This window comes from Orcinus orca, chromosome 12 (assembly GCF_937001465.1).
Source record: "Orcinus orca chromosome 12, mOrcOrc1.1, whole genome shotgun sequence".
NCBI lineage: Eukaryota > Metazoa > Chordata > Mammalia > Artiodactyla > Delphinidae > Orcinus > Orcinus orca.
In genome coordinates this window covers 61,275,186-61,303,106 of record NC_064570.1, presented here as the reverse complement: position 1 = coordinate 61,303,106, position 27,921 = coordinate 61,275,186, and the positions used below count along the sequence as shown (strand labels likewise).

At 33.6% G+C, this 27,921-nt stretch overlaps 1 protein-coding gene across 1 annotated transcript in view; it reads left to right on the top strand.

Moving 5' to 3' along the window:
- Nucleotides 1-27,921, top strand: part of MANEA (mannosidase endo-alpha) — a 73,936-nt gene that overhangs the window by 5,576 nt on the left and 40,439 nt on the right. Inside the window, exons 2-3 of the mRNA XM_004264805.4 lie at nucleotides 5,784-6,365; nucleotides 27,572-27,681. Of these exons, the coding sequence (XP_004264853.1) occupies nucleotides 5,822-6,365; nucleotides 27,572-27,681 (654 nt within the window). The 5' untranslated portion in view covers nucleotides 5,784-5,821. The remainder of the gene's footprint in view (nucleotides 1-5,783; nucleotides 6,366-27,571; nucleotides 27,682-27,921) is intronic.

Sequence of the window (27,921 nt, the reverse complement as noted above, 5' to 3'; positions counted from 1 at the left end):
AATATTTTTTGTTTGTTTTGAATATGTGAAATATAATGTGGCTCAAAAAGACAAAACTGCATAAAATGTTATACTCTGAGAAGAGTTACATCCATTCCCCACCCTTCTACCCCATTTTCATCTCCCCTTATTTTCCACCCAGTTTCTAACTCTGTAGATAATCAACCTTATTAGAATCTTGTTTTTCTATGTTTATTTTGCTCACTTGAGAAAATGTATTTTTTCTTACTTGCATTTTGCTTTTTTCATTTAGCCAGTATATCCAGAAAAACACTTTCCGTCATCTCAAAGAGCTCTTCCTCATTTTTTTCTGAATACTCAGCATTTTACAATTACAAACAATGCTGTATATGAACTTATGTACTTACTATTGGTTGTGTATTTTCAAGGTAAATTCCATGAAGTAGGATTGCTGAGTCAAAAGGAAAATGGATGTGTAATTTTTTTAGATATTGCCAATTCCCAAAAAATGTTGTACAAATTTGCATTCATTAGCAATGCATAGGAGTGCTTCTCACTGTCTTGCCAACAGGATGTAGTTTCATACTTTTCATTTTTTGCCAATCTCATAGATAAGAAATGATACCTTTGTGAGGTTTTAATTTACATTTTTCTAGTTTTGAGTGACACAGAAGATCTTGCAAATATTTTCATTCAGTTTGTCAGTTGTCCTTTCACTTTATTTTATAGTGCTTTTGATAATATATATTTAAAAATTAATGTAGTTAAATTAATCTGTTTTTTATTTATTGCATCTGAATTTTGAGTCATAGGTATAGAAAGCCTTTCACTATACTAAGGATATAAGGGAATTCAGGTGGGATTATATAAGTATTTGAATGATTCTAGCCCTAAAACTTAATTTTTCTTTGGGAGATTAGGGTAGGAAATAGGGGGGGTTATTTAAAACCTCTGATTCAAAAGTAGCTGCAGAGAAGCTGAGAATTAAGTAGAAAGTGGCAGCTGAGAAAATGAATAGAGCTTTTGGTAGTTTCATGGCTCTTTGGGGACCAAAATTGGAATTCAGGGCCCTTCCAAAGCCCATCCTAGAGGAGGGATCTTGATAAATACCTGTGACTTTGATATCAGAACCCATGAGTATAAAGGAGTAAAGATGAATCAGAAATACACCAAATCTTCGGAAGGACTTATACCTAGTTTTGAAGATTTCAATCTCTGATTATATTAAGATAATCTTCCTCTACCCTAGAAGTCTTCAAGAAGCAAAAATAAGCTTTCTCAGAAGGAAAATAATATATAGAGCCTCACATTGTCTCTGAAAATTTTCATATATGATGTCTGGAATTCAGTAAAAAAATAACCTAGCCTATAAAAAAAAGAGTTACTGTACAGATATTAAGAGGAAAAAACCAAACAGGCAATAGAAACAGAATCCTAAGATTTCAGATTCAGGTTATTAGAGGTGGACTTTAAATAAATGGGATTAAAAAATTCAAAGAGTTAAAAAAGAAGATGGAAAATTTTAGCAGAGAACTGATATCTCTAAGAAGAGTCAAATGGAAATTCTATGACTAAAATTATAACTGAAATTAATTAATCACTGCTGGAGAGAATCAGGAAACTGAAAATAGTTCAGAAGTAAATATTCAGACAACCATGGAGAGACAAAAGGAGGAAAATTTTAAAAAATATTGAAGAAACACATGGGACATAAAATTCTGATGTGTGTAATGTATTCCATAATGAGAGATGAGAGAGCAAGAGAGCAATAATTGAGCAAAAGCAGTATTTGAAGAGATAATGTTCAAGAGTTTTACAAAACTAAGGAAAGATACCAACCCAGAGATTGAAGAGGCACTTTGAACCTCAAGCAAGATAAAAGTTAAGAGAACCGTACTACTATATATTCCATAGGAAAACAGCTGAAAACCAAAGATGAAGAGAAAAAATATTAAAAGCAACCAGAGAAAAAGAAAATACATTATCCTTAAAGGAATAAAGAGAAAAAATAATAGTTGGATTTTCATCATAAACAATCAAAGACAAGATAAGGGTGGTGCTGAAAGAAAATAATTACGAATATAGAAGTGTATACATAAAAAGTCCAAGTGAAGGCAAAATAAAGATACTTTCAAACAAAGTAATATGAAAAGAGTATCAGCAGACCAACACCAAAGACCCTATTAAAGGGAATTATTTCTTCATCCTAAGGGAGATTATTTTAAATGGAAATATGGAGCAAGTGAAGAACAAAGGAAAAGGTGAATATAATGAACATTGACTGTACAGAACAATATAATATCTGGGGGGGTATAAGGTATATGTAAAAAAATAAAATATACTAAAATAGGAGCCAAAAGTTGGGGCAGGGATAAAGGAAACAAAATCTTCTAAGAGTGCTTTCATTGTTTAAGAAACGGTAAAGTTCTAATTCATACTGGATTTTGACAAGTGAGAGTACATGCTTGTAATCACTAAGATAACTAAATTAATAGCAAAGAGATTGTATGATTAGCAAGGAAATAGGGAAGAATGAAACAATTAAAAAGAGGATAAGAGGGCTTCCCTGGTGGCGCAGTGGTTGAGAGTCCACCTGCCGATGCAGGGGACGCGAGGTCGTGCCCCGGTCTGGGAGGATCCCGCGTGCCACGGAGCGGCTGGGCCTGTGGGCCGTGGCCGCTGGGCCTGCATGTCTGGAGCCTGTGCTCCGCAACGGGAGAGGCACGGCGGTGAGAGGCCCGCGTACCACAAAAAAAAAAAAAAAGAAGGTAAGAGAGAAATTAGGGCCAGTAAGAAGGAATCCAAAAGGAAAGCAAGTAGAAGGGTAAGGGTAGATTTAAGGATAAAAGTAGGAAGTAGATTTAAAGCTATAGTATCCATATTTGTAGAATTGTAAATGTGCTGAATACTATAATTATTGGACAGAGACTATCAGATTAGATTAAAACCAACAATAACAATAAAGCAATGTCATATTTAAAAAAAAAACTAGTCATTTAAGGTGACAGGTGATAAAAATGTATTTTGTGCCAACATGAACCCAATAAAATATGTTATAGCTATATTAATATTAGAGTGGAATTTAAGTCAAAACCCATTAGTAGAGAAGGGAAGGAACATTTCATTATAAAACAAGATTTAATACAGGAAAATATAACTCCTAAATTTGTCTCCACATAATAACATCAGTGACAATTATATAATATAAGCAGTTATAGACATGGCATAATGATGGTGGGGGATTTTTAACACAAGTAGAAGAAAGATGAGTGAGAATATGAAAAATATAACGCACATGCTTAGTGTATTTGGTTTGGTAGACATATGTAGAACTCAGTAACCACTAGCTGCCTAATATATATTCCTTTCTGGTGCATATGGGATACTTAACAAAATTGTTCATAGGTTGAGCCTTAAAGCAAATCTCAACATATTTCAAAGGGTTGAAATCACACTGGAAAGGTTTTCAGTTAACTCACACTAGAAATCAATAACAAAAAGATATAAATTTATTTATTTATAAAATTTTAAAATAAATCTAAGTAGCTGAAGCTCATTTTCAGGACAAAGCCTCATATTGAAGAGGAACTTCTGGAAATAACTTTCAAATTGAGCAGGGTAGGAACAAAATAAAAGTGAGAGAAATAAAAAATTCCAGGTAAATGTGGGAATGGAGTAAACCCCAACTGATCTCAGAAAAAAATTCAAGGCCATATTAAAACTTCACAAAAACAACAGAAGAATGATTGCTGGAGTTGTGAAGCTAGAAAAACTATCATGATTGAACATTCATTTCAAACATTAAGGAAAATTATTTCATGTAATATTTAGCAACAAAAAAAATAATTTGAGTCAAATTCCATGCAAAGTCATTATGGGCAAAAAAGTTAAACTTGTAAATACTTGAAGCATGCCAGAGAACCATGTTCATAAATATATAACAACTGTAACTTAATATTTAAATACAAGTAAACAAAGTAATTATGTGAGATATGAATGAACAAGTAAATTACAATTATGAAAACTCAGAAATGAGAGAATATTAAGATAATTAAAATCGACAAAATTCATATTCCTATCTGAAGACTAGAAGACAAACATAACAGATAATGCCATATGAGAAATAGAGGGTAACAAGACACTTAAAAATCAAAATTAAATGAAGAAAGGTGAAAAAGAGAAGGTGCAGTTGTAAAAATTCAGCAAAGATTCAATAAAAGTAATAGCACTTCTTGAAGAAGGAAAGCAAAGCAGTGAAACAATACTAAAGTTAAAATTGGAAATATTTGCTGACATAAAACAGTAGATGTTACTAGGTTAATTTCTTAATAGGAAGATAAAGGATTTCTTATGTGATTGATTCTGTTTTCTCTACAAAGTATAGGACATGTCTATCTGAAGAGAATAAAGGAAATTGGTGATTTAGTAGCACGTTTGATGAAAAATGAGAAGGAATGAAATAATTCTTTTGAGGTTAGAAAAGTGAAAGTACTGGGGTATAGTAATAGGCTTGTTAAGCCATCTTGAATGTCCGAAATTTATGGTCATAAATTCAGAGTGAAAAGTCAACATGGTGTGTGTTTTTCTCCAATCTCATTATGTAATTCTGGATCAAGGTCAAGCCAGGCATCATTTATTTGAGGTTCTACCAGATAAGTATTAAGGAAGGAGAGAAGTAAAGGAAGTTAAGGGTACAGTTGTCCTTTAGTATCCGTGAGGGGGCTGGGATTGGTTCCAGGACCCACGTGGATACCAAAATCTGTGGATGCTCAAATTCCTTATGTAAAGTGGCATAGTACAGTTTGCCCTCTGTATCTGTGGGTTCCTCATCTGTGGATTCAAACAACCTGTGGATATGGAGGGCCTACTGTTTTGCAAATGAGGAATTTCAGTGCTGAACTATGGCCTATAAACTGCTTCACTAGAGACAAAACATGAAGGAAAAAAGTGGTACTGGGCTTCCCCAGTGGCGCAGTGGTTGGGAATCTGCCTGCCGATGCAGGGGACACGGGTTCTTGCCCCAGTCCAGGAGGATCCCACATGCCGCGGAGTGGCTGGGCCCGTGAGCCATGGCCGCTGAGCCTGCTCGTGCGGAGCCTGTGCTCCGCAACGGGAGAGGCCACAGCAGTGAGAGGCCAGCATACCGCAAAAAAAAAAAAAAAAAAAAAGTGATAGTGAAAAAGTGGTAGAATCAGTGGATTAGACATCTCAAAAAGGTAAAGGAATTGACTGTGTGGGAGTACTGAAGTAGAGAGGCTCAAAGCATGGAAGGGTATGTGTAGAAAATGGAAAAAAATGAAATAATGGTTTTGATTGAAAATGACGAGATCAAGATTATGAGTATGACACCTGAGTTGGTGAAATGCGGTGGAAGAACAGGTCATTAGAAGTGAGGTAGTCAAAGAATAAGTTTTTGAAATTCCGTTTAATGACTAGGTCTTTAATATACTCAAATATTTCCTTTTTAAATATGAACTCTTCATTTTATATTTAGAAAATTTTAGTCTCTCTATATGGAGTGTTTCCTTTCTATAGTCAGTATATGTAAAATCTGTCCAAATGATGAAGAATATATTCATTTTCTTAAATTCTTAAAATCTTTGTCTGACAAAAATGCAATTGTGATATTTCTGAATACATACTGCTGTTCAGTCTAGCCATATGTAGATTCTTTTGTATAAAGATTTGATTATATAGTTAATGTCATAATGCACTTTAAAATTTTGCAGTGTAACACTTTATGGACTTTAGTTTTCCTTTTGAATATATTGGAAAATATTGTTAATGCCACTTATTAATTACCGGTTTTCAATAAATTACAGCTAAACATTTACCATTTTGGAATTTAAAGTATGACATCATGGCAAAGTTTCGAAGAAGGACTTGCATCACTTTGTCACTTTTTATTCTATTTATTTTCTCTCTGATGATGGGTTTAAAAATGCTGAGACCACATAAAGCTGCTTTTGGAGATCCTTTTGGACTTGACCTTCTTCCAGAAATTCGGCAACAAACTCCTCATTTGGTAAAAACTTTTGATTCCCAAAAGAGTGACAGAATCGACAGTGAAACAAACGTCAAGAATTTAAAAAGTGTTGAAATCACTATGAAACCTTCCAAAGTCTCTGAACCTTACCCAGAAGAACTGCCACCTCGGAATTATTTTTTACATGTATTTTATTACAGCTGGTATGGAAATCCACAATTTGATGGTAAATATATACATTGGAACCATCCAATCCTCTCGCATTGGGACCTTAGAATAGCCAAGAAATATCCACAAGGGAAACACAACCCCCCAGATGACATTGGCTCCAGCTTTTACCCAGAGTTGGGAAGTTACAGCTCTCGGGATCCTTATGTCATTGAAACGCACATGAAACAAATGTACTCAGCTTCAATTGGTAATTATTTTACGTGTGTGTTTAGATATGTGTGTGTATGTATGTGAGTGTATATGTATATGTATGTGAGTTTGTGTGTATAAATAATTTTTTATAGAACATTAATTACTAATTAGTCTTCACATTGTTGTTAATTATAATTTTAAGCTTACATACCATAAATTAAAGTGTTGTTAAGCATCTTTTAACATGTTAACACTAACATTTCTGGATATAATATTTTTATTCTAATTTAATACTAATTTTATTTCTAATTTAATACTCCTTCTGAATTTTATTAAATTATGATTGACATAAGCTTCAATGAATTCTCTCACTTTGAGGTACATCTGTTTAAATATCACCCCAATCGTGAAGTAAAATATTCTATAGCTTCCCTTATTCAGCCCTCCCTACATTCCAGGAAACTATGTATCTTATTTTTATCACTGTAGAGTAGTAGTTGTAAATGGTCTATTATTATATAAAAATAGAATCGTCAAACACTTATGTGTGTGTGTGGCGTGGGGGGGAGTCTTTTGCTCAGTATGCTGTTTTGAAATTTACCCATGTTGTTGACTCTATCAGTAGTTTAGTCATTATTATTGCTTAATAGTATTCCATTGTAGGATTATAGCAATTTGTTTCTGCATTCATCTTGATGCACATTTGTGATATTTCATACTTTAGGCATGTAGCATAGAATTTGGTCTTTTTTTGTTTGTTTTTTAAACTAGTCTGACAAACTCTTATATTTTAACTCCTGTTTATTTCATTTATATTTAATGTAATACTGATATGGTTGATTTTAAATGTTTCATTTTGCTATTTGTTTTCTGTTTCTCTCTGTTCTATTCCTTTTCCTCCTTTTTTCTGCCTTTACTTGTATTGAAAATGTTTATTCCATCTTATATTCTCTTCTGGCTTATTAGATATATTCCTTCATTTTATTTATTTTATGATTGCTCTGACGTTTACAACATGCCTCTTTTAACTTAATTGTTGGGAAGTCACAAATTATTCTTATTGTTGTCCCCCCCTTCCTCTCAACTTTCTCTTCCCTCTAACTTCTGGCACTCCAATTACACATATTTACATGTTGTCCCACAAGTAAATAATATGAAAAAAATGTGTAATTGGGTGTCTGAAAATTCTTCAATTTATTAATATACCCTTTATAAAACTCTCCCTGTTTTGGTTCCCTCTGTCTTGTTAGTGTCTCTAGCACTAGGGCCACAAGAAGAAATTGGGTATTCTAACATTTTTCTGACTCTTCAGAAGGTGCCAACTCACCGTTGAGCTGATATGGGTATAGAGACATGCAAGACTTTTTCATGAACAAAACAATATAAAGTCCTGTGAATCTACATCAACTATGTGCAAGGTGACTTGTTTTTCTTTTGTGGAGTAATTGGTTACTTTTCAACTATTTTTTGAAAATCTAACATTCTAGTATATATTTATAGCTCTAGTTTCTATGTTGTATGACAAAATATGACATAAAATAGGATTGGTAAATTGAGAGAGCATTGACTGCTCTGTGTGTATGTATCTGCCTCTATTTACAATTTACTTTTGGAGGGAGAATCTTTCAAAAGACTTTTTTTCTATTTTCTACAAAGTATTTGTATCACATTCAAGTCATTTTTATTATTTCAAGATTGATTTGTTTATGGCTATGAAAGTATACAATGAGGGTTTTTTTAAATCTCAGATGTATAACTTACATGTACACATACTCATAACACATATAACTATTATATATAAATATATAAATGACATACTGCATATTTTATAATTTTAATTGTGATTAGGAAGAGTTTCAGTTCATATTTAGACTTATGCCTAACATTTATAAAGATCTTCCCCCATATATTATTTACTGCTATATAATTTTTTGAACATGAAATGTTTTAAAACATTGTCAACAGTACAATTTTAATTTTAAGTGTTGACAGTCACACTATTGATGCAAATATTTTATTTCTTTGGTTGATTTTCCACTGGGGAACACCTAACACTTGTGAATAATAAAAGTGACATTACAGTCTATCTGTAAATAAATTATTTCCTTATCAGTTAAATATTGAATTATACTCATTTTATTGAGAAATAACTGACATATAATGTTATATAGGTTTAAGATGTGTAGGATATTGATTTTATATATTTATATTTCAGTATGATTGCCATTATAGCGTTAGCTAAAACCTCTATCACATCCCCTAATTATCATTTCTTTAGTGATGGGAATAATTAACACATAGACTCTTAGTAAGTTTCATGTTTATGATTCAGTTTTGTTGTCTATAATCATTGTACTGTGTATTGTATCTCCACGTCTTAATTTATATACTAGTTGCAAGTGTGTACCTTAAACAGTATATCTCCCATTTCCCCACTTCTGATCCCCTAGTAACCACCCTTCCATTCTGTTTCCTTGTGTTCAATATTTTTTTTATATTCCACATATAAGAGATAATTTGTAATATTTGTCTTTCTGTGTCTGACTTATCTCACTTAGCATAAATCCTCACTATCCATCATGTTGTTGCAAATGGTAGGATTTCCTTTTTGCTTGTAGCTGAGTAGTATTCCATTTCCATATATATATAATGGAATATATATACACACACCACATTTACTCATTGGTGGACACTTAGGTTGTTTTTGTACATTGGTTATTGTGAATAATGCTGCATTAAACTTGGTAGTGCACGTATCACTTTACTAACCTGTTTTCATTTCCTTTGGATATATTCCCAGAAGTCAGATTGCTACATCATGTGGTAGTTCTGTTTGTAATTTTTTGAGGAATTCCTGTACTCTTCTCCATAGTGACTAAACTGTTTATAGTCCCAACAGCTGTGCCCAAGAGTTCCCTTTTTCCCCCACATCTTCACCAACACTTGTCACTCTTGTTTTCTTGGTGATAGCTATTGATACAGCTGTGAAAGGATATCTCACTGTGGTTTTGATCTGATCTTTATGATTTCTTTCCTTCTGCTAACTTTGGGGTTTTTTTGTTCTTCTTTCTCTAGTTGCTTTAGGTGTAAGGTTTATTTGCGATGTTTCTTGTTTCTTGAAGTAGGATTGTATTGCTATAAACTTCCCTCTTAGAACTGCTTTTACTGCATCCCATAGGTTTTGGGTCATCGTGGTTTCATTGTCATTTGTTTCTAGGTATTTTTTGATGTTCTCTTTGATTTCTTCAGTGATCTCTTGGTTATTAAGTAGTGTATTGTTTAGCCTCCATGTGTTTGTATTTTTTCCTATAGTTGATATCTAGTCTCATAGCATTGTGGTCGGAAAAGATACTTGATACAATTTCAATTTTCTTACATTTAACAAGTCTTGATTTGTGACCCAAGATATGATCTATCCTGGAGAATGTCCCATGAGCACTTGAGGGGAAAGTGTATTCTGTTGTTTTTGGATGGAATGTCCTATAAATATCAATTAAGTCCATTTGTTTAATGTATCATTTACAGCTTGTGTTTCCTTATTTTCATTTTGGATGATCTGACCATTGGTGAAAGTGGGGTGTTAAAAGTCCCCTACTATTATTGTGTTACTGTCGATTTCCCCTTTATGGCTGTTAGCATTTGCCTTATGTATTGAGGTGCTTCTATGTTGGGTTCATAAATATTTACAATTGTTATATCTTCTTCTTGGATCGATCCCTTGATTATTATGTAGTGTCCTTCTTTGTCTCTTGTAATAGTCTTTACTTTAAAGTTTATTTTGTCTGATAGGAGAATTGCTACTCCAGATATATTTTGATTTCCATTTGCATGGAATATCTTTTTCCATCCCCTCACTTTCAGTCTGTATGTGTCCCTAGGTCTGAAGTAGGTCTCTTGTAGACAGCATATATGCCAGTCTTGTTTTTGTATCCATTCAGCCAGTCTGTGTCTTTTGGTTGGAGCAATTAATCCATTTACATTTAAGATAATTATCGATATGTATGTATCGATAATGTATTACCATTTTCTTAATTGTTTTGGGTTTGTTATTGTAGGTCTTTTCCTTCTCTTGTGTTTCCTCCCTAGAGAAGTTCCTTTAGCATCTGTTGTAAAGCTGGTTTGGTGGTGCTGAATTCTCTTAGTTTTTGCTTGTCTGTAAAGGTTTTAATTTCTCTGTCGAATCTGAATGAGATCCTTTCTGGGTAATCTTGGTTGTAGGTTTTTCCCTTTCATCCCTTTAAATATGTCCTGCCACTCCCTTCCTGGCTTGCAGAGTTTCTGCTGAAAGATCAGCTGTTAACCTTATGGGGATTCCCTTGTATGTTATTTGTTGTTTTTCCCTTGCTGCTTTTAATATTTTTTCTTTGTATTTAATTTTTGATAGTTTGATTAATATGTGTCTTGGCGTGTTTCTCCTTGGATTTATCCTGTATGGGACTCTCTGTGCTTCCTGGTCTTGATTGACTATTTCCTTTTCCATATTAGGGAAGTTTTCAACTATAATCTCTTCAAATATTTTCTCAGTCCCTTTCTTTTTCTTTTCTTCTTCTGGGACCCCTATAATTCGAATGTTGGTGCATTTAATGTTGTCCCAGAGATCTCTAAGACTGCCTTAAATTCTTTTCATTCTTTTTTTCTTTATTCTGCTCTGCAGTAGTTATTTCCACTATGTTATCTTCCAGGTCACTTATCTGTTCTTCTGCCTTAGTTATTCTGCTATTGATTCCTTCTAGAGAATTTTTAATTTTATTTATTGTGTTGTTCATCATTGTTTGTTTGCTCTTTAGTTCTTTTAGGTCCTTGTTAAATGATTCTTGTATTTTTTCCATTCTATTTCCAAGGTTTTGGATCATCTTTACTATCATTATTCTGAATTCTTTTTCAGGTAGACTGCCTATATCCTCTTCATTTGTTAGGTCTGGTGGGTTGTTACCTTGCTCCTTCATCTGCTGCATGTTTCTCTGTCTTCTCATTTTGCTTCACTTACAGTGTTTGGGGTCTCCTTTTCACAGGCTGCAGGTACGTAGTTCCCATTGTTTTTGGTATCTGTCCCCAGTGGCTAAGACTGATTCAGTGGGTTGTGTAGGCTTCCTGGTGCAGGGGACTAGTGCCTGTGTTCTGGTGGATAAGACTGGATTTTGTCTTTCTGGTGGCAGGACCACGTCCAGTGGTGTGTTTTGTGGTGTCTGTGACCTTACTATGATTTTAGTCAGCCTCTCTGGTAATGGGTGTGGTTGTGTTCCTGTCTTGCTAGTTGTTTGGCATAGGGTGTCCAGCACTGTAGCTTGCTGATCGTTGAGTGGAGCTGGGTCTTATCATTAAGATGGAGATCTCTGGGAGAGCTTTCGCCTTTTGATTTTACATGGAGCTGGGAGGTCTCTGGTGGACCGATGTCCTGAACTTGGCTCTCCCACCTCAAAGGCACAGGCCTGACACCCAGCTGGAGCACCAAGACCCTGTCAGCCACAAGGCCTCTAGTATTGGAGGGTCTCCTGCAGAGGCGGGGGGTGGCTGTGGCTCACTGTGGGGACAGGGACACTGGCAGCAGAAGTTCTGGGAAGTACTCCTTGGCGTGAGCCCTCCCAGAGTCTCCTTGCTGTGGTTTTGATTTGTATTTTCCAGGTGATTCGTAATTTTTTCACGTACCTGTTGGCCATTTGCATGTCTTCCTTGGAAAAATGCCTCTTCGGTTCCTCTGCCCATTTGAAAATTGGATTGTTTGCTTGTTTGTTTGGTTTTTGTTACTGAGTTATATGAAGTTTTTGTAACTGATGGATATTAATCCCTTATTCATTACATGGTTTGCAAATAATTTCTCCCATTCTGTCGGTGCCTTTTAATTGTGCTGTTGTTGCTTTTGCTCTGTAGAAGCTTTTAAGATTGATATAGTTCCACTTGCTGATTTTTTCTTTTGTTATTTGTGCTTTCGGTGTCATATGCAAAATATCAGTGCCAAGACCAATATCAAAGATCTTCCATCCTATGTTTACTTCAGGGTGTTTTATATCAGGTCTTATGTTTACTCTTTGATCCTTTTCAAGGTGATTTTTGTGAGTAGTGTAGGATAGGCCCAACTTTCTTTTCTACGTATGGTTATTTAGTTTTCCCAGCATCACTTGTTGAAGAGACTCCTTTCCCCGTAGGCTGTTCTTGGTTCTCTTGTCATGTATTGATTCCTCAAGGTGTAAAATTAGATTGTTTCTTTGCAATTTTTCCCATTTCTTAATATCTGCATTTATCACTGTAAACTTTCCTCTCAGATCTGCTTTTGCAGCATCCCATAGGTTTACATATGATGTGTTTTTATTTTCATTTGTTTTAAGATAATCTTTGATACCCATTTTGATTTCTTCGTTCACCCATTGATTGTTCATGAGTTTGTTGTTTAGTTTCCATACATTTGTAGATTTTCCAGCTCTTGATTGTTATAAGTATAGCTGTCCCAGCTTCCTTTTGGTTTCCACTTGCATGGAATATCTTTTCATCCTTTCACTTTGAGTTTATGTGCATCCTTAAAGTTTTCTTGTTGGCACCATACAGTTGGGTCTTGTTTTTCATCCATCCAGCCACTTATGTGCCTTTTGATTGGTGAATTCAATCCATTTACATTTAGAGTAATTATTAATATGTGAGGACTTATTAATGCCACTTTATTAATTGCATTTTGGTTTTGTATTTCCATTATTTCTCCCTTTCTGCCTGCATTTGTATATTGGTTATTTTCCATGGTGGTATGCTCTTTTTCCCCCTTTTTTGTCTTTTGTGGATCTCCTCCAGATTTTTGTTTTATTGTTACCAAGGGGGTTATGTGTAAAACATCTTACACATAAAAAAGTCCAATTCAGGCTGAAAGCAACTTATTTTTACTCCCTAATGTGTCTACCATTTTGCTCCTCCCTTTGTATTATTGATGTCACAATTTACCTCTTTTTTGTTGTATATTTATTAACAACTTATAGCAGCTATAGTTACTTTTCCTACTCTTTCATTTAGCCTTTATACTATAGTTGAATAGTTAACACACCATACTACTACAGAGTTATAGTTTTCTAAGTCTGACTGTATATTTCTCAATTTGTCCAGTGTATTGTGTAATTTTGTATGTTTTCATTTGGCTGATTAGCCTGTTTTCATTTCAGCTTGAAGAACTCCTTTAAGCATTTCTTGCAAGGCAGATGTAGTCGTGGTGAACTCCCTTAGATTTTGTTTGTCTGGGAAAGCCTTTACTTTACTTCTTCATATATGAAGAATAATTTTGCTAGATAAAGCATTCTTGGCTGACCATTTTTATCTTTCAGCTCTTCAGATATGTCATTCTGCTGTCCCCTGGCCTGAAGAGTTTCTGCAAAGAAATCTGCTGATAGCCTAATGGCAGTCCATTGTAGATTTAATTCTTTTTTTATTTTTTCCCTGCCTGCCTTTAAAGTCTCAGAGAATGTCATTTTGCATTAAGATAATAGGATTGTCTGTTAGCCTTGTAGACTTGTATATCCAAGTATTTCCTCAGATTTTGGAAGTTCTCAGCTATTATTTCTTTAAATTAACTCCCTGCCCTCCCCCTTCTCTGGCTGGAACCCTGATGATTCTGATATTTGCCTTTTTGATGGATATTCATAGATCACGTAGGCTTTCTTTGCTCTTTTTTAATCTAAATTCCCTCTTCTGTCATTTCAAAATTCCTATCCTCCAAGTTACATTTTTTTTTTCTTCCATATAGTCAGGCCTGCTGCAGATTTTCTGTATTGCATAATTCTTCAGGTCATTCATTGAATTTTCAGTTTCAGAATTTTGTTTGGTTCTTTATAATAATATTAATAATTTCCTTCTCTTTAATAAAGAAAAGGAAATAAAGAAATCATTTTATTCCTGATTTCATTGAGTTGTCTTTCTGAGTTTTCTTGTAACTTGTTGAGTTCCTTCAGAATAGCTAATTTGAATTCTTTATTAGTTAGATCATATGTTCTGCACCTTGTAGCTTGGTTGCTGGAAAATACTATTTTCTTTTTGTGATGCTGTATTTCCTTGGTTTTATTTATAGTTCTTGTGGATATGGTTTGATGCTGTCACATTTGAAGGAGTAGATACCTCCTTAACTCTGCTCGTGCCCTCTGCATATGACATATTATCTTTATAGTGTTGATATTTGAGTTTTTTCCCCTGTGAAGCTATATCTGCTCCAGTATACTTCTTATCCCCTGTGGGCAGACTTTTAAGCTTTTATGTCTACTTGGCTTTTAACGTTTCACCAGGTTGGCTGTTGGAAACCTCTTTTGTTTCTCAGAATGTAGCCACTATAGCTCAGATTTGTGGTTTCCCACTTACTGTGAGAAACCACTGACTGTGGTGTCTTGTTTTCTTAGTGGGCTCCCTGTTTACCAGCACACATTTCCGGAGGTTCACTCTGGAGTGAGCACAAAGAGCCAGCAGCAAAGTGGGAGGAGGTGTGGGTGACAGCACTGAGGTGTATTGAGAGTGCCCACAGACCTAGTTGTGCAATCTCAGTGGGTGGTGTTCCAACAGGCTCATGGCTGGCGTGCTACCCCTTTAATGCTATTCGAAATTCTTTTCTCCTCTTTGCCATCATCCTCCCTTCCCTCAGTTGTGAAGCTCCCACCTTAGTACTCCAGGTGCTGGTGAAGAGAAATGGGTTTCTCCAGCCATATCCTGCCCAGCTGGGGTAGCCTGTTACCCAGTGCTTTCTTTTCCCCATGAAGGAGAGGTTACCTCCACTGGATAAATCAACCTTGTTCAGTGTTTCCTTGGGGGAGGGGCAGCACCAGTAAAGTTTCTCATAATTCCTTCTCTGTGACCAAATTCAAGTCCTTTTGTGAAGGCTGGACTTCTGCAAGTTTTCTTTCATGCATGAGTGCCTGCCAGGGATAGCACTCACTCAATTTTTGCCTGATAGCAGCCAGTGGGGGTCTAGGCAGATTTGCTGACCCTGCTGGTTTGGCAGCCCTTAGAGAGATTTGTCTGTTTCTTGCTACACTGTTGGCGGAGATTCCTCACAGGTCCTTCGGAGTGAGGTGCTAGGTCCCAAAATACCCACAGAGGAGATTCATTTATGTAAGGATATCTAATTAAAAAGGGAGATATAAAGGAGGACCATCTTACGCCACCATGTTGCTGATGTCACTTCCTATTATACTTATCATTATTAGGCAAAGAATAATTTAACTATAAAAATAGTGCACACAAAACACTATTTTGGTCCATGGAATTATCATGCTGACCCTGGCATTTTTTTAATTGAAGAAAACAGTCAGTGAAGGCTATTTAAATTGCTATATTGTTGAATGTGCTTTGACTTCTTTAACATTCATATTTTTCCTTTGATATAAATGGCCTCATTTTTATTTTTATTGAATTGCTCTGTGAGGTAATGATACTTTTGTATCTCACAGTACAAGCTGGTTAATTATTTGCTTTACAATTAAAGTGTTATGTGTATAAATATTAGCGGTTTAACCTTTTTTTTCCTAGAAAAGAATGATGAAATTAAAATGAAGTATTAATGTTATATTTAAATTCCAACCATTATATTATAATAATGTCTCAGATAGCAGATAGAAGCCACTGATAGATATGTATCCTTTTCAAGTCTTTAAAGTATCACAGATGAGTACCATTTTTTTATAAAATTTTCAAAAAACATAGTGTAGTATTCAGAATAATGGCCCTAAAGATGTACACATTCTAATGCCCAGAATCTCTGAATATATTGCCTTACAAGGCAAAAGGAATTAAGGATGCAGATGCATAATTAAGGTTGCTAATCAGTTCACCTTGAGGTGGGACTAATCTAATCATTGGAGTCCCTAAATGTAGAAGAGGGAAAAGAGAGAGTCAGAGATAAGTGATCTTAAAAGGACTCAGCTTGCTCTGCCTGCTTTTGAAATGGGGTTAGAAAAGTCATGAGCCACACAATGTGGTGTCTTCCACAAGCTCACAACAGCAAGGAAACCGCTTCTTCCTTGGAGCCTCTAGAAAGGAATGTAGTTCAGTGCAACCCCTTGATATTAGCCTAGTGAGACCCATGTCAAATTCTGACCTATAAAACTGTAAGATAATAAATTTTCATTGTGTTAAGCCATTAAATTTGTGTTAATTCGTTGTGGTAGTAATAGAAAACTAATACACTTAGCAAAACATAATTCATTCTGTGTCTTTAAAATTATCTTCCCTTTCCTTCAGTTTAGCACTAAATACTTACTGAGTTTCTACCATGTCCCAACCTTATGTTAGATTCTAGGGACAAGAAGATGAATAAGTCACATATCTTGTACTTCCCTTTGTTTCCTTCATTGGTACTTCAAAAGCACTAGATGGAAACTAATATTAGAATATTTTCTGAAGGTGGAAATTATCAGTTTTTACAAGGCCACAATTATCTCTGTATCTCCTGCCTTTAAAATTTGTACATAAAAGTAGAAGAAATAGAACTTACAGTAAAATGAATTAGATTTTTGACGTTTAAATTAACATCTAACACAATGTCATAAATTTTCCTTTTAGAGTAATTGTATTAAGTTTAAAATGCATATTTATAAATGCAGATTGGTGATGGTTTCATATTGCTATAGATGACTGAGTTTAGTTCTACTGATTGCTTTATCTCTTGGGAGTGTGCTGGGTTTTTCTTGTTTTTACATATGCCTTGTAATTTTTTTCTTGAAAGCATGTTGTCTTCTGTAGGTCTATAGAACTGTAGTATGTAGCTTTCATCTCTGGAAAATGGACATGCCTCTCTTTCTGCTAAGAATGTAATATGGGCATTTCTCGCTTCATTTGTTAAGAAGACTGTACTATCGCCATTGACATGTTCTACTTTTATCAAAAATCCAATGACTATGTATATTTGTTTGGGTTTATTTCAGGACTCTATTCTGATCTGTTGATTTAATATGTCTATCCTTTCATCAGTACCACCCTGTCTTGATTGCTTTAGCTTCCTGAAGTCAGGTAGTATGATTCCTCTTTGTTCTCTTTCAAAATTGCATTGGCTATTTAATTCCTTTGCCTATCCATATCAACTAGTCCGTATCTTTAAAATATCCTGGTGGAGTTTAGAGTGGGATTGGCTTGAATGTATAGATCAATTTGAGGAAAGTTGACATTTTTAAAATAATAAATTAAGTTACCACTGTTGAACAATAACAAGTTAAATATTCCATTCCATAAACGTGATGTATTTTTCCATTTATACAGGACTTTAAATTTTTTTAACTTTCTTTAGATTTTTATAATTTTCAGTGTACAGATTCTGTACATATATTTTTACATTTATTTTAAGTATTTTTTGGGGGGGTGCTATTATAAATGATACTGTTTTCTTAAATTTTTATTTTTTTGCCCATCAAAAGTGTGTAGAAATACTATATATTTATATCTATATCTTGTATCTTGTGATTTTGATAAACTCAGCTTATTAACTCTAGGAACATTTTTGTGGATTCTTTGTGTTTATAGACAGTTGAATGCAAATAAAGACATGTTTGTATCTTCCTTTCTAATCTGTATACCTTTGTTTCTTTTTCTTGCCTTGTTACACTGGTTTGGACTTCCGATGTTATGTGGATATAAGTGGTAAGAGAAGAGGATATACTTGATTTTGATCTTAGGGGAAAAGAAGTCTTTCTTCATTAAGTATTATATGAGTTCCAGGGTTTTTTTAAATGTCATTTATCAAGTCAAAGAAGTTCACTTCTATTACTAGTGCTGAGAGTTTTACCATGCTGAGTTTTATCAAATGCTTTTTTTCTGTACCCATTGATAAGATCTTTAAAAAATTTTTTTTCAAATTCTTTTTATTCTGGTAAAATACACATAACATAAAATTTACCATTTTAACCATATTTAAGTGTACAGTTCAGTGATATTAAATACATACATAACACTGTAAATCATCACCCCATCCATCTTCATAACTCATGTTCATAACTGAAACTTTACCTATTAAATGATAACTCCCTATTCCCCTCACCTCACCTTTGGCAACAATCATTATACTTTCTGTCTCTATTATTTTGTATCTAAGCACCTCATATAAGTAGAATCATACAGTATTTATCTTTCTGTGACTGTTTTATTTCACTTAGCATCATATGGGTTCATCCATGTTGTAGCATATTGCAGAATTTCATTCTTTTTAAAGATTGAATAATATTCCATTGTATGTAGATACCACATTTTGCTTATATATTCATCTGTTGATGGACACTTGAGTTGCTCCCACATTTTAGGCATGTGAATAATGCTATTATGAACATGTGTACAAATATAAATGTCTCTTCAATAACCAGACTTCAACTTCAATTTTTTTAGTTATATACTTAGATTGGAATTACTAGATTATGTGGTAATCCTGTTTTTAATTTTTTGAGGAACTGCTCTGCTGTGTTCCACAGCAACTGTACTTTTTTACATACTTAGCAACAGTGCACAAGGATCTCAATCTTTCCACATCCTTGCCAACAATTGTTTTCTGGTATTTTTTTTTCTTTTTAAATAGGAGCGAGCCTTATGGGTTTGAGGTAGTATCTCATTTTAATTTTGATTTGCATTTCCCTAATGATTAGTGATGTTGAACATCTTTTCATGTGCTCATTGGTCATTGAATATTTTCTTTGGAGAAATTTCTATTTAAGTCCTTTGCTCATTTTTAGTCTGGTGGTTTATTTTTTTTTATTGTTGAGCTTTAAGAGTTCTCTCTATACTCTGGATGTATTAATCCCTTGTCAGATAAATGATTTGCAAATATTTTCTCCCATCCTGTGGGTTGCATTTTCACTCTGTTGATAGTGTCTTTTGATGCACAAAATTTTTAAATCTTCATTAAGTCCAGTTTATTTATTCTTTATTTTGTTACCTGTGCTTTTGGTGTCATATCCAAATAATCATTACCAAATCTGATGTCAGGAAGCTTTTCCCTTATTTTCTTCTAAGAGTCTTATAGTTTTAGGTCTTACATTTAGATCTGTGGTCCATTTTGAGTTAATTTTTGTGTATGGTGTTAAATAAGGGTCCAACTTAAATCTTTTGCATGTGAACATCCAGTTTTCCCAGCACCATTTGTTAAAAAGACCATCCTTGCCCCATTGAATGGGCTTGGCATCTCTGTCAAAAAAGTTTTGAACAAATATACAAGGGTATATTTCTGGTCTTTATTCTATTCCATTAGTCTGTATGTTTGTCTTTATACCAGTACCACAACACACTATGTTGATTACTGTTGCTTTGTAATAAGTTTTGAAATCAAGAGGTATGAATCCTCCAATTTTGTCCTTTTTCAAGATTATTTTGGCTCTTCAGGATCACATGAAATTCCATATGAATTTCAGGATGGGTTTTTCTATTTAGGCAAAAAATGTCATTGAGACTTTGATAGGGATCACATTGAATCTGTAGATCACTTTGAATAGTCGTGACATTTTAACAAAATTAATTCTTTCAATCCATGAACGTGGGACATGCTTTCATTTTTCGTGTTGTGTTTAATTTCTTTTAGCAATGTTTTGTAGTTTTCATTGTACAAATCTTTTGCCTCCTTAAGTTACTTCATAAGTACATTTTCTTTTTTGATGCTATTGTGTTTGAATTGTTTTTGAAATTCTCTTTTCAGATTGTTATTGTATAGAAATGAAACTAATTTCTGTGTGTTAATTTTGTATTCTGCAATTATGATTAATTCACGTATTCTAATTATTTTGTGTATGTGGAATCTTTAGAGTTTTCTACATGTAAGATCATGTCATCTGCAAACAGAGAAAATTTTACTTCTTTCTTTCCAATTTGGATGCCTTTTATTTCTTTTTTTCCCTAATTGCTGTCTAGAACTTCCAGTACTGTGTTAAATGGAAGTGGTGAAAGTAGACATCCTTGCCTTGTTCTTGATCTTAGAGGAAAAGCTTTTAGTCTTTCACTTTTAGTCTTTTGAGTATGCTGTTCACTGTAGCTATTTCATCTAAAGCTTTTGTTATGTTGTATTTTTTTTTCTATTCCTAGTTCTTGAGTGCTTTTAGGAAAGAGTGTTGAATTTTGTCAGATGCTTTTTCTGCATCAATTGAGATGACCATTTATTTATTTTTCCCTTCATTCTGTTAATGTGGTATATTACATTGATCAATGTCCATTTGTTGTATCATCCTAACATTCCAGGAATAAACCCTACCTAGTCATGATGTGTAACCCTTTTAGTATGCTGCTAAATTCAATTTGCTAATATTTTTTTTGAGGAGTTTTGCATCGGTATTCATAAGGGATGGTAGTTTGTAGTTTTCTTGTGTCTTTGTCTGGCTTTGGTATTAAGGTAATGCTGACCTTATAGAATGAGTTGGGAAATATTCTCTCCTCTTTGGTTTTTGGAACAGTTTGAAAAGGATTGCTTCAGTTCTTTAAATATTTGGTAGAATTCACCCATGAAGCCATCTGGTCTAGGGCTTTTTTTATGGTCAGGAGATGTTTGTTTATTGATTCAATTTTCTTAATAGTGATAAGTCTATTCAAATTGCTTATTTCTTCGTAATTCAGTCTGGGTAGGTTTTGGGCTTCTAGGAATTTGTCCATTTCATCTAGGCTATCAAATTTGCTGCTGTAAAATTGTTCCTAGTACTCTTTAGTTATCATTTTACTTCTGTAGAATCAGTAGTAATATCCTCACTTTCATCTTTGATTTTAGTAATTTGTATCTTCTCTCTTTTCCTCTTAGTTCATCCAGGTAAAGTTTTGTTGATTTTGTGATCTCTTCCAAAAAACAAATTTTGGTTTCATTGATTTTCTCTATTGTTTTTCTGTTTTGTGTTTCATTTATATCTGAGCTAATCTTTTATTATCTCCTTCCTCTGCTAGCTTTAGAATTAGTTTGTTCTTTTTCTAGTTCCTTAAGTTGTAAAGTTGTTTATTTGAGATTTTCCTTGTTTGTAACATTTACAGCTATTTGTTTACCCTTTAGCATCACTTTGGCCACATCCCATAAGTTTTGGTATGTCATGATTTTGTTTTATTCATCTCTTTAAGTGTTTTCCAATTTCCCTTGTGATTTTTTCTTTGATCCATTGACTGTTTAATCTTTAGTGTTTAATATAGTTACTTATATGGATTGACTTTCAAATGTTGAATCTCATTTTTTATTCCTAGAATAAACCCCATTTGGTGATGATTTATTATCCTGCTTCTATATTGCTAAATCCTGTTTGCTCATCTTTTTAAAGGATTTTGTGTCCTTTTTCATATGAGATGTTTGTCTGTGGTTTTTCTTTTCTTGATGTCTTTGTCTTTTGTCATTAGAGTAGGTTATGACCTCATAAAATTAGTCAAGAAGTCTTTCCTCTTCTGGAAGAGATTGAGTAGAGTTGGGTTTTTTTTTTTCTTACCTATTTGATAGAATTCACCTGCAAAATCCTCTTGGGCTGGTGATTTCATTATTTTTTTAACTACAAAATTTCATTAATAGACGTAGGACTATTCATGTTATCTATTTATTCTAGAGTGAGTTTGGGTACTTTTATGTTTGAAAGAACTGGTCCATTTCATCTAATTTGTTAGTTTTTTGGGCAAAGAGCTGTGTGTATTATTTTTCTTATGCTTTTTTTTTTTTTTTTTTGCTGTACGCGGGCCTCTCACTGTTGTGGCCTCTCCCGTTGCGGAGCACAGGCTCTGGACGCGCAGGCTCAGCGACCATGGCTCATGAGCCCAGCTGCTCCGCGGCATGTGGGATCTTCCCAGACCGGGGCACGAACCCGTGTCCCCTGCATCGGCAGGTGGACTCTCAACCACTGCGCCACCAGGGAAGCCCTCTTATGCTTTTAAAGTATATGGTGTCTATATAGATGTTGCCAAAAGATTTCTGCTTCTTTTCTCACTTTTTTCCTGTCAGTATTTATAGAGTTTGATTATTATTGTTGACTCTTTCAGTGAACCAACTTTTGGTTTCATTGATTCTCTGGAAAAAGAATGTGTGTTCTGCTGCTGTTGAATGGGCTATCTTATAAATGTCAGTTAGTTCAAGTTCTTAATAGTATTGTTCAGATCTTCTTTATCCTTTCTGGTTTTCTGCTTGTTTTATCAGTTACTGATAAAGCAGTTTTGAAGTCTCCAAGTAGAATTGTGGATTCATCTATTTCTCCTTTCAGGTTTGTCAGTTTTTGCTTCATATATTTTGAAGGTCTTTTTTTAAGTACATAAACATTTAGGACTATTATATCTTTGGGGATAACTAAGTCCTTTGTTATGAAATAATCCTTCTTTATTGCTGGTAATATTCTTTGTTTTGAAGTCTACGTTGTCTCACGTTGCTATAACAACTCCAGCTCTCTTTGATTAATGTTTGCCTCGTATATCCTTTTTCATTCTTTTACCTTTAACTTATCTTTGTCTTTATACTTAAAGTGGTTTTCTTGGACACAACATATGGTTAGGTCTTGCTTTTTTAAAATCCAATCTGAAAATTCTGTGTTTAAATCAGTATGATTAGACTGTTTGCACCTAATATGATTTATTTATATAGTTGGATTGATTGAAATCTACTATCTTTTCAGTCTCTTCCTATTTCTTTTTTTTGATGAAAGTTCATAATGCAATTGACAAGGAAATTTAGTTATTTCTGAGATATACATTTTAAAGTAATAACTAGAATTATGACATATAACATTATACCAGAACATATAAGATTTTTAGGAATTTCATACTTTTTTATGATTACATTTAGTGTCTACTCTTTGCTTAGTAATTAATTTTTTTTCTTTTTTAGTTGATAACCTAAGGTTTACAAAATATATCTTTATGTGTAATGAGTCTACTTGCAAATAATACATGCTTCATATGTAGTATAAGGACCTCACCACAGTATATTCCCAGTTTTTCCTTCCCATACTTTTTGATAATGTTGTCATAATTCTTCTATTAGAAAAAGCACTATACACTACTCCTATTATAGACCAGAGCTTGGCAAACATTTTCTGTGAAGGACCAGGTAACAATAAATATTTTTGATTTTTATGTACCACGTTGTTTTTGCGACTACTCAGTTCTGCCACAAGATTTGGTTCATGGGCAATGTGTTGCTAACCACAGCTTCAAACATTTGGTCATCTTATAAAGCAATTAAAAGTAAAAGAAAAAAAAAAGAGTGTTTATTTCACCTTCATTTATTACATTTCCACTGTTCCTCATTTTTTAGAGTAAATCCAAGTGGATGTTTGGTATCACATTCATTCTCCCTCAAAAATTTCTTTTACCATTTCTTGTAGTACTGATCTGCTTGCAATGAAGTTTTTTACATTTTGTTTGTATCTTTTATCTGAATGATGCTTCATCTGCTACAGAATTCTCAATGGGCAGATTTGGGGGTATTTTATTTGTTTCTTTTGGAACTTTAAAAATATTATGCCATTGTCTTCTGTCTTTCATGGTTTCTGATGAGAAGTATGCTGTAATTTTTAAACATCTTTTTATATCTTAATTTTCCTGTATGTATCTGTCTTTTTTCTCTGACTTTCTATGCAATGTTTTTTCTTGGTTTTTGATTTTTAGCAGTTTTAATATATCTTTAGTTGTTGTTTTTTGGTATTTAGCCTTCTCTGTGTTCTCTGAGCTTCTTGAATTTCTTGCTTTTTTGTCATTAACTTTGCAAAATTCTTAGCTGTTTTTTCTCTCTATATACCTTTTACTTCTGAGCTTTCAATTACATGTATGTTAGAACTTTGATATTTATCCCAGAGGTATTGGATGCATTGTTTATTGTTTTTTGCCCCCAGTCATTTTTTCTAATTACATTTCTGTTATGATAATTTTTGTGACATGCTTAATTACCTGACTCTTTCCTCAGCTCTGCTGTGTCTGTTCATGAGTCTGTTGAAGGCATTCTTCATCTCTTTTAATGTTTTTGTAATTTCCAGCATTTCTATTTGATTCTTTTAGTTTTCATCTCTCTGCTAATATTTTCCACCTGACCTTACATGTTGACTATCTTTCCCATTAGATCTTTTAACATTTAATCATAATAGTAATTTAAAATTCCTTGTTTCGTGATTTCAACATCTATTTCAGATCTGAGTCTGGCTCTATTGATTGTTTTGAATGTGCATTATTTTTCTTGCTTTTTTACGTCTTATAATTTTTCTTGAAACTGTCATCCTGCATAATTGTGTTTATGCCTGGAAATGGGCTTGCTTTCTTTCTATTAAATCTTTAGTTTGAAAGAATGTTTGAGATGTTTGAAAGAAGCACTAAGTTCCCTATATGTAAAAGAAGCTATCACAAGCTCTGTTGAGGTAACAAATTTACATACTGTTTTACTGTCTTCTTGTTATTAAATGTTTTTTTTAATCACTTTTTGGGGGAGGTCTTACTCTTCATAGTTCATTCTCTCATGTATACTTTTTAAAACAGCCTTTTAGGTTATGAACTGAATTTATTCCCATTTTACAAATGTGAAAACTTAAGTAGACAAACTTATCTGAAGCTAAACATCTATCAAATGGCAGAATTGGGACTGGATTCTCCAGGTCTATCTGATTTCCTACCTGTGTTTTTAACTATTACCCTGTTTAGAAGCATTTAGCTTAACAAAAATATTTTTGGGTATCAGTTATATTGAGGATCCAGTGGTAAGTGCTGTGGAGGGAGGATGTGATCATTATGAAGTGGTCTGCATTTAATATGCTAATATTCTAAGAATGGACTTCAAAGAGTATCCCTTTTCCCTTAGCAATTGGAGTGGTAGAAATACACAGTAAAAGATTTTATTTATAAATGATACTTGGTTTACATATTTTAGAGAAACCTTTTGGGTTACTGTGAAGGATTCATTAACATTTAAATAGGCCAGTTCTCCTCAGGAGTAAGACCATCATTGGCTTGGTTCCCAGGCCATTACTTATTCAAAGCTCGTGAGTGACACAGCCCAGAAGACACCGTACAAAGATAAATTGGATTGTAGAGCACAATATGGGGGTATAATTCAACATGTGGAAGTGATAATTGACTGAAACACAATAAGAGGATAAGGAAGAACAGAGAACATTCTCCCCAAGCCTTAGAGTATACCTTCAGCAAGGATAGGGAGGAAGAAAAAAATCACTGGAGAAGAACAAGTTGATAAGGTGTTTAGAGAATCAGAATACTGGCAATGCTGTACAATAGAACTTTCTGTGATAATGAAAATATTCTATATATGTGCTTGTAGATATAGAAAATATTCTATATCTGTGCTGTACAGTAGAAAATATTACCCACCTTAAATTCCCTTTCAAGCTAGAGGACTTCCCAAACATTGTCCACCTGGGATTTAATCCACTGATTTTGAGGGCTGGTTTACTTCTCCTAATTATGCTTAGGGCAGACTGACTTCCTTTCTCAGTTACTTCTCTGACTTCACATTTTCACTTTATTTTAGACAGGTAATTCTTTACTCTCTTCAGCTCTTTGGCGTTTGGAAGTTTTTTGTTCCCATATCTTATTTAATAATTTGTTTTTGTTGGGAATGTTGGTCTAAGTAACCTAATCTATTAGAAACAGGAATCTTGTTTTTAATTTCATCGAAGCATGCCGTGTTCATAATTTTCCTGAGCTCTATGGCATAATATTTCTTTTGTATGTTTCTCCTTTATAATGTTTTCCCATGTTCTTTTTCACCATTTTTTTTGCAGGATTTTTTCATAGGTCCCATGTTGAGAAAATCTTTATTGTCACTTTTCATTGGTGATGTCCTTCTTATAAGCTGGAGAAGTAGGCAGCTTGAATGTTTGATCAGTTGTCTTCCGACACTTTTCTCATCAACATTGTTTTTCCATATGACTGCTTTCTTAGGTAGCCAGAATCTCCCCTGAAGCCCCATATATTATAGATTCTTTTTTCTATCTCTTTGTGTTCTTATTGCTATTTTTATTTTCAGATTGTGTAGGGGACAGATATCTTTCTGTTAACTTAACCTAGAAGTTCTGTTTTGTCTTTAGATGGGACTGCTGTTTATACATGACATAGTTAACACAAATTTAAGTCTTAAAATTTAGTTCTATGCCAGTTTCTAACCTTGCCTTTTCTGTATTTCCACATGCTTTTCTTTTGATAACATTGCATTTTCCTCCTTGTCTGAAAGAGTCTGTTAAATGATTTAGAAATTAGTATAATACTTTTAGTGGCCTCTTGCTTCTTTATATATGTAATGAGGCTTTGGATTAGTTGATTTCAAAGATTTCCCTCTCCAGTTAGTAATTTCTTTGCAGGCTTATTGTTTCTAAAGCTTTCTTTTTGTAGTTTATCAGTTCAAAAGTAAGTAGGTACTACAGGGATAAACTGTAATTTAAAAAATTTCTTGAATCTTCTGTTAAGTGATATTGATCCACACAAAAATCTGCACATAAATGTTTATAGCCGTTTTATTTATAATTGCCAAAAATTGTAAGAAACCAAGATGTCTTCAATAGGTAAGTGGACAAACTGTGGCACACTGATACATGGAACATTATTCAGCAATAAAGAGAATGAGTTGTCAAGTCTTAAAAAGACATGAAACTTAAATGCATATTTCAGAGTATAAGAAATGTCTGAAAATGTTACTTTATGATTCCACCTACATAACATTCTGGAAAAGGCAAAGTATATAGAGATAGTAAAAGGATCAGTTATTTTCTGGGGGATTGAGGAAGGACATGGAGGGAGGGATTAATAAGTGGAGTACAAAGGGTTTTGAGGGCTGTAAAACTATTCTGTGTGTTACTGTAATAGTTCATGACACTATACATTTGTCAAAAGCCATAGAACTGTACAATACAAAGAGGGAACCCTAATGTAAACTCTGGGCTTTAGTTAATGATATACCTACATTGGTTCATCAGTTGTAACAAGTTTACTACACTAATGTAAGATGTTAATACTAACAGAAACTGTGTGGCATGGGGGGGATGGTGAGTAGCAGAGGAGAAGATAGAAACTCTACTTTCTGTATAATTTTTCTATAAATATAAAACTTATTCTAGAAAGTAAAATCTACTAATTAATTAAAAGATACCAATGCCTGATAAAAAGTTTAAAGTACTGAGTATACAAAGTAATCAAATAAACTTAAGTGGTATCTAAGTAAAGTAACAAAACAACATTATTTGAGAATATGTTTCTTTTTATTGTTAACAATTTGGTCCTTATTCTGCCGTATTTTTTTTTTTAACAATACCTGTATTTTTTACCAATACCTTTATTTTTTTAACAGTACCTCATTTCTGTTCCTGTGTTTATTTTTCTTTTCTTTTTGGTTGTTTCTATTAGGTGTACTAGCCCTATCTTGGTACCCACCTGACTCAAATGATGAGAATGGAGAACCTACTGATAACTTGGTACCAACTATTTTGGATAAAGCTCATAAATATAATCTGAAGGTATTTAATTTAATTTATTTTATTGAGATGTAATTGGCATATAACATTAGATTAGTTTGTGTTCAACATAATGATTTGATATATGTATATATTGTGAAATGATTATCACAGTTAGTCTAGTTAACTTCCATCACCACATGTAGTTACAATTTTTTTTTCCTATGATGAGAATTTTTAAGTTCTATTCTTTTAGCATCTTTTAAATATACGATACAGTATTATTAACTGTAGTTATCAAGC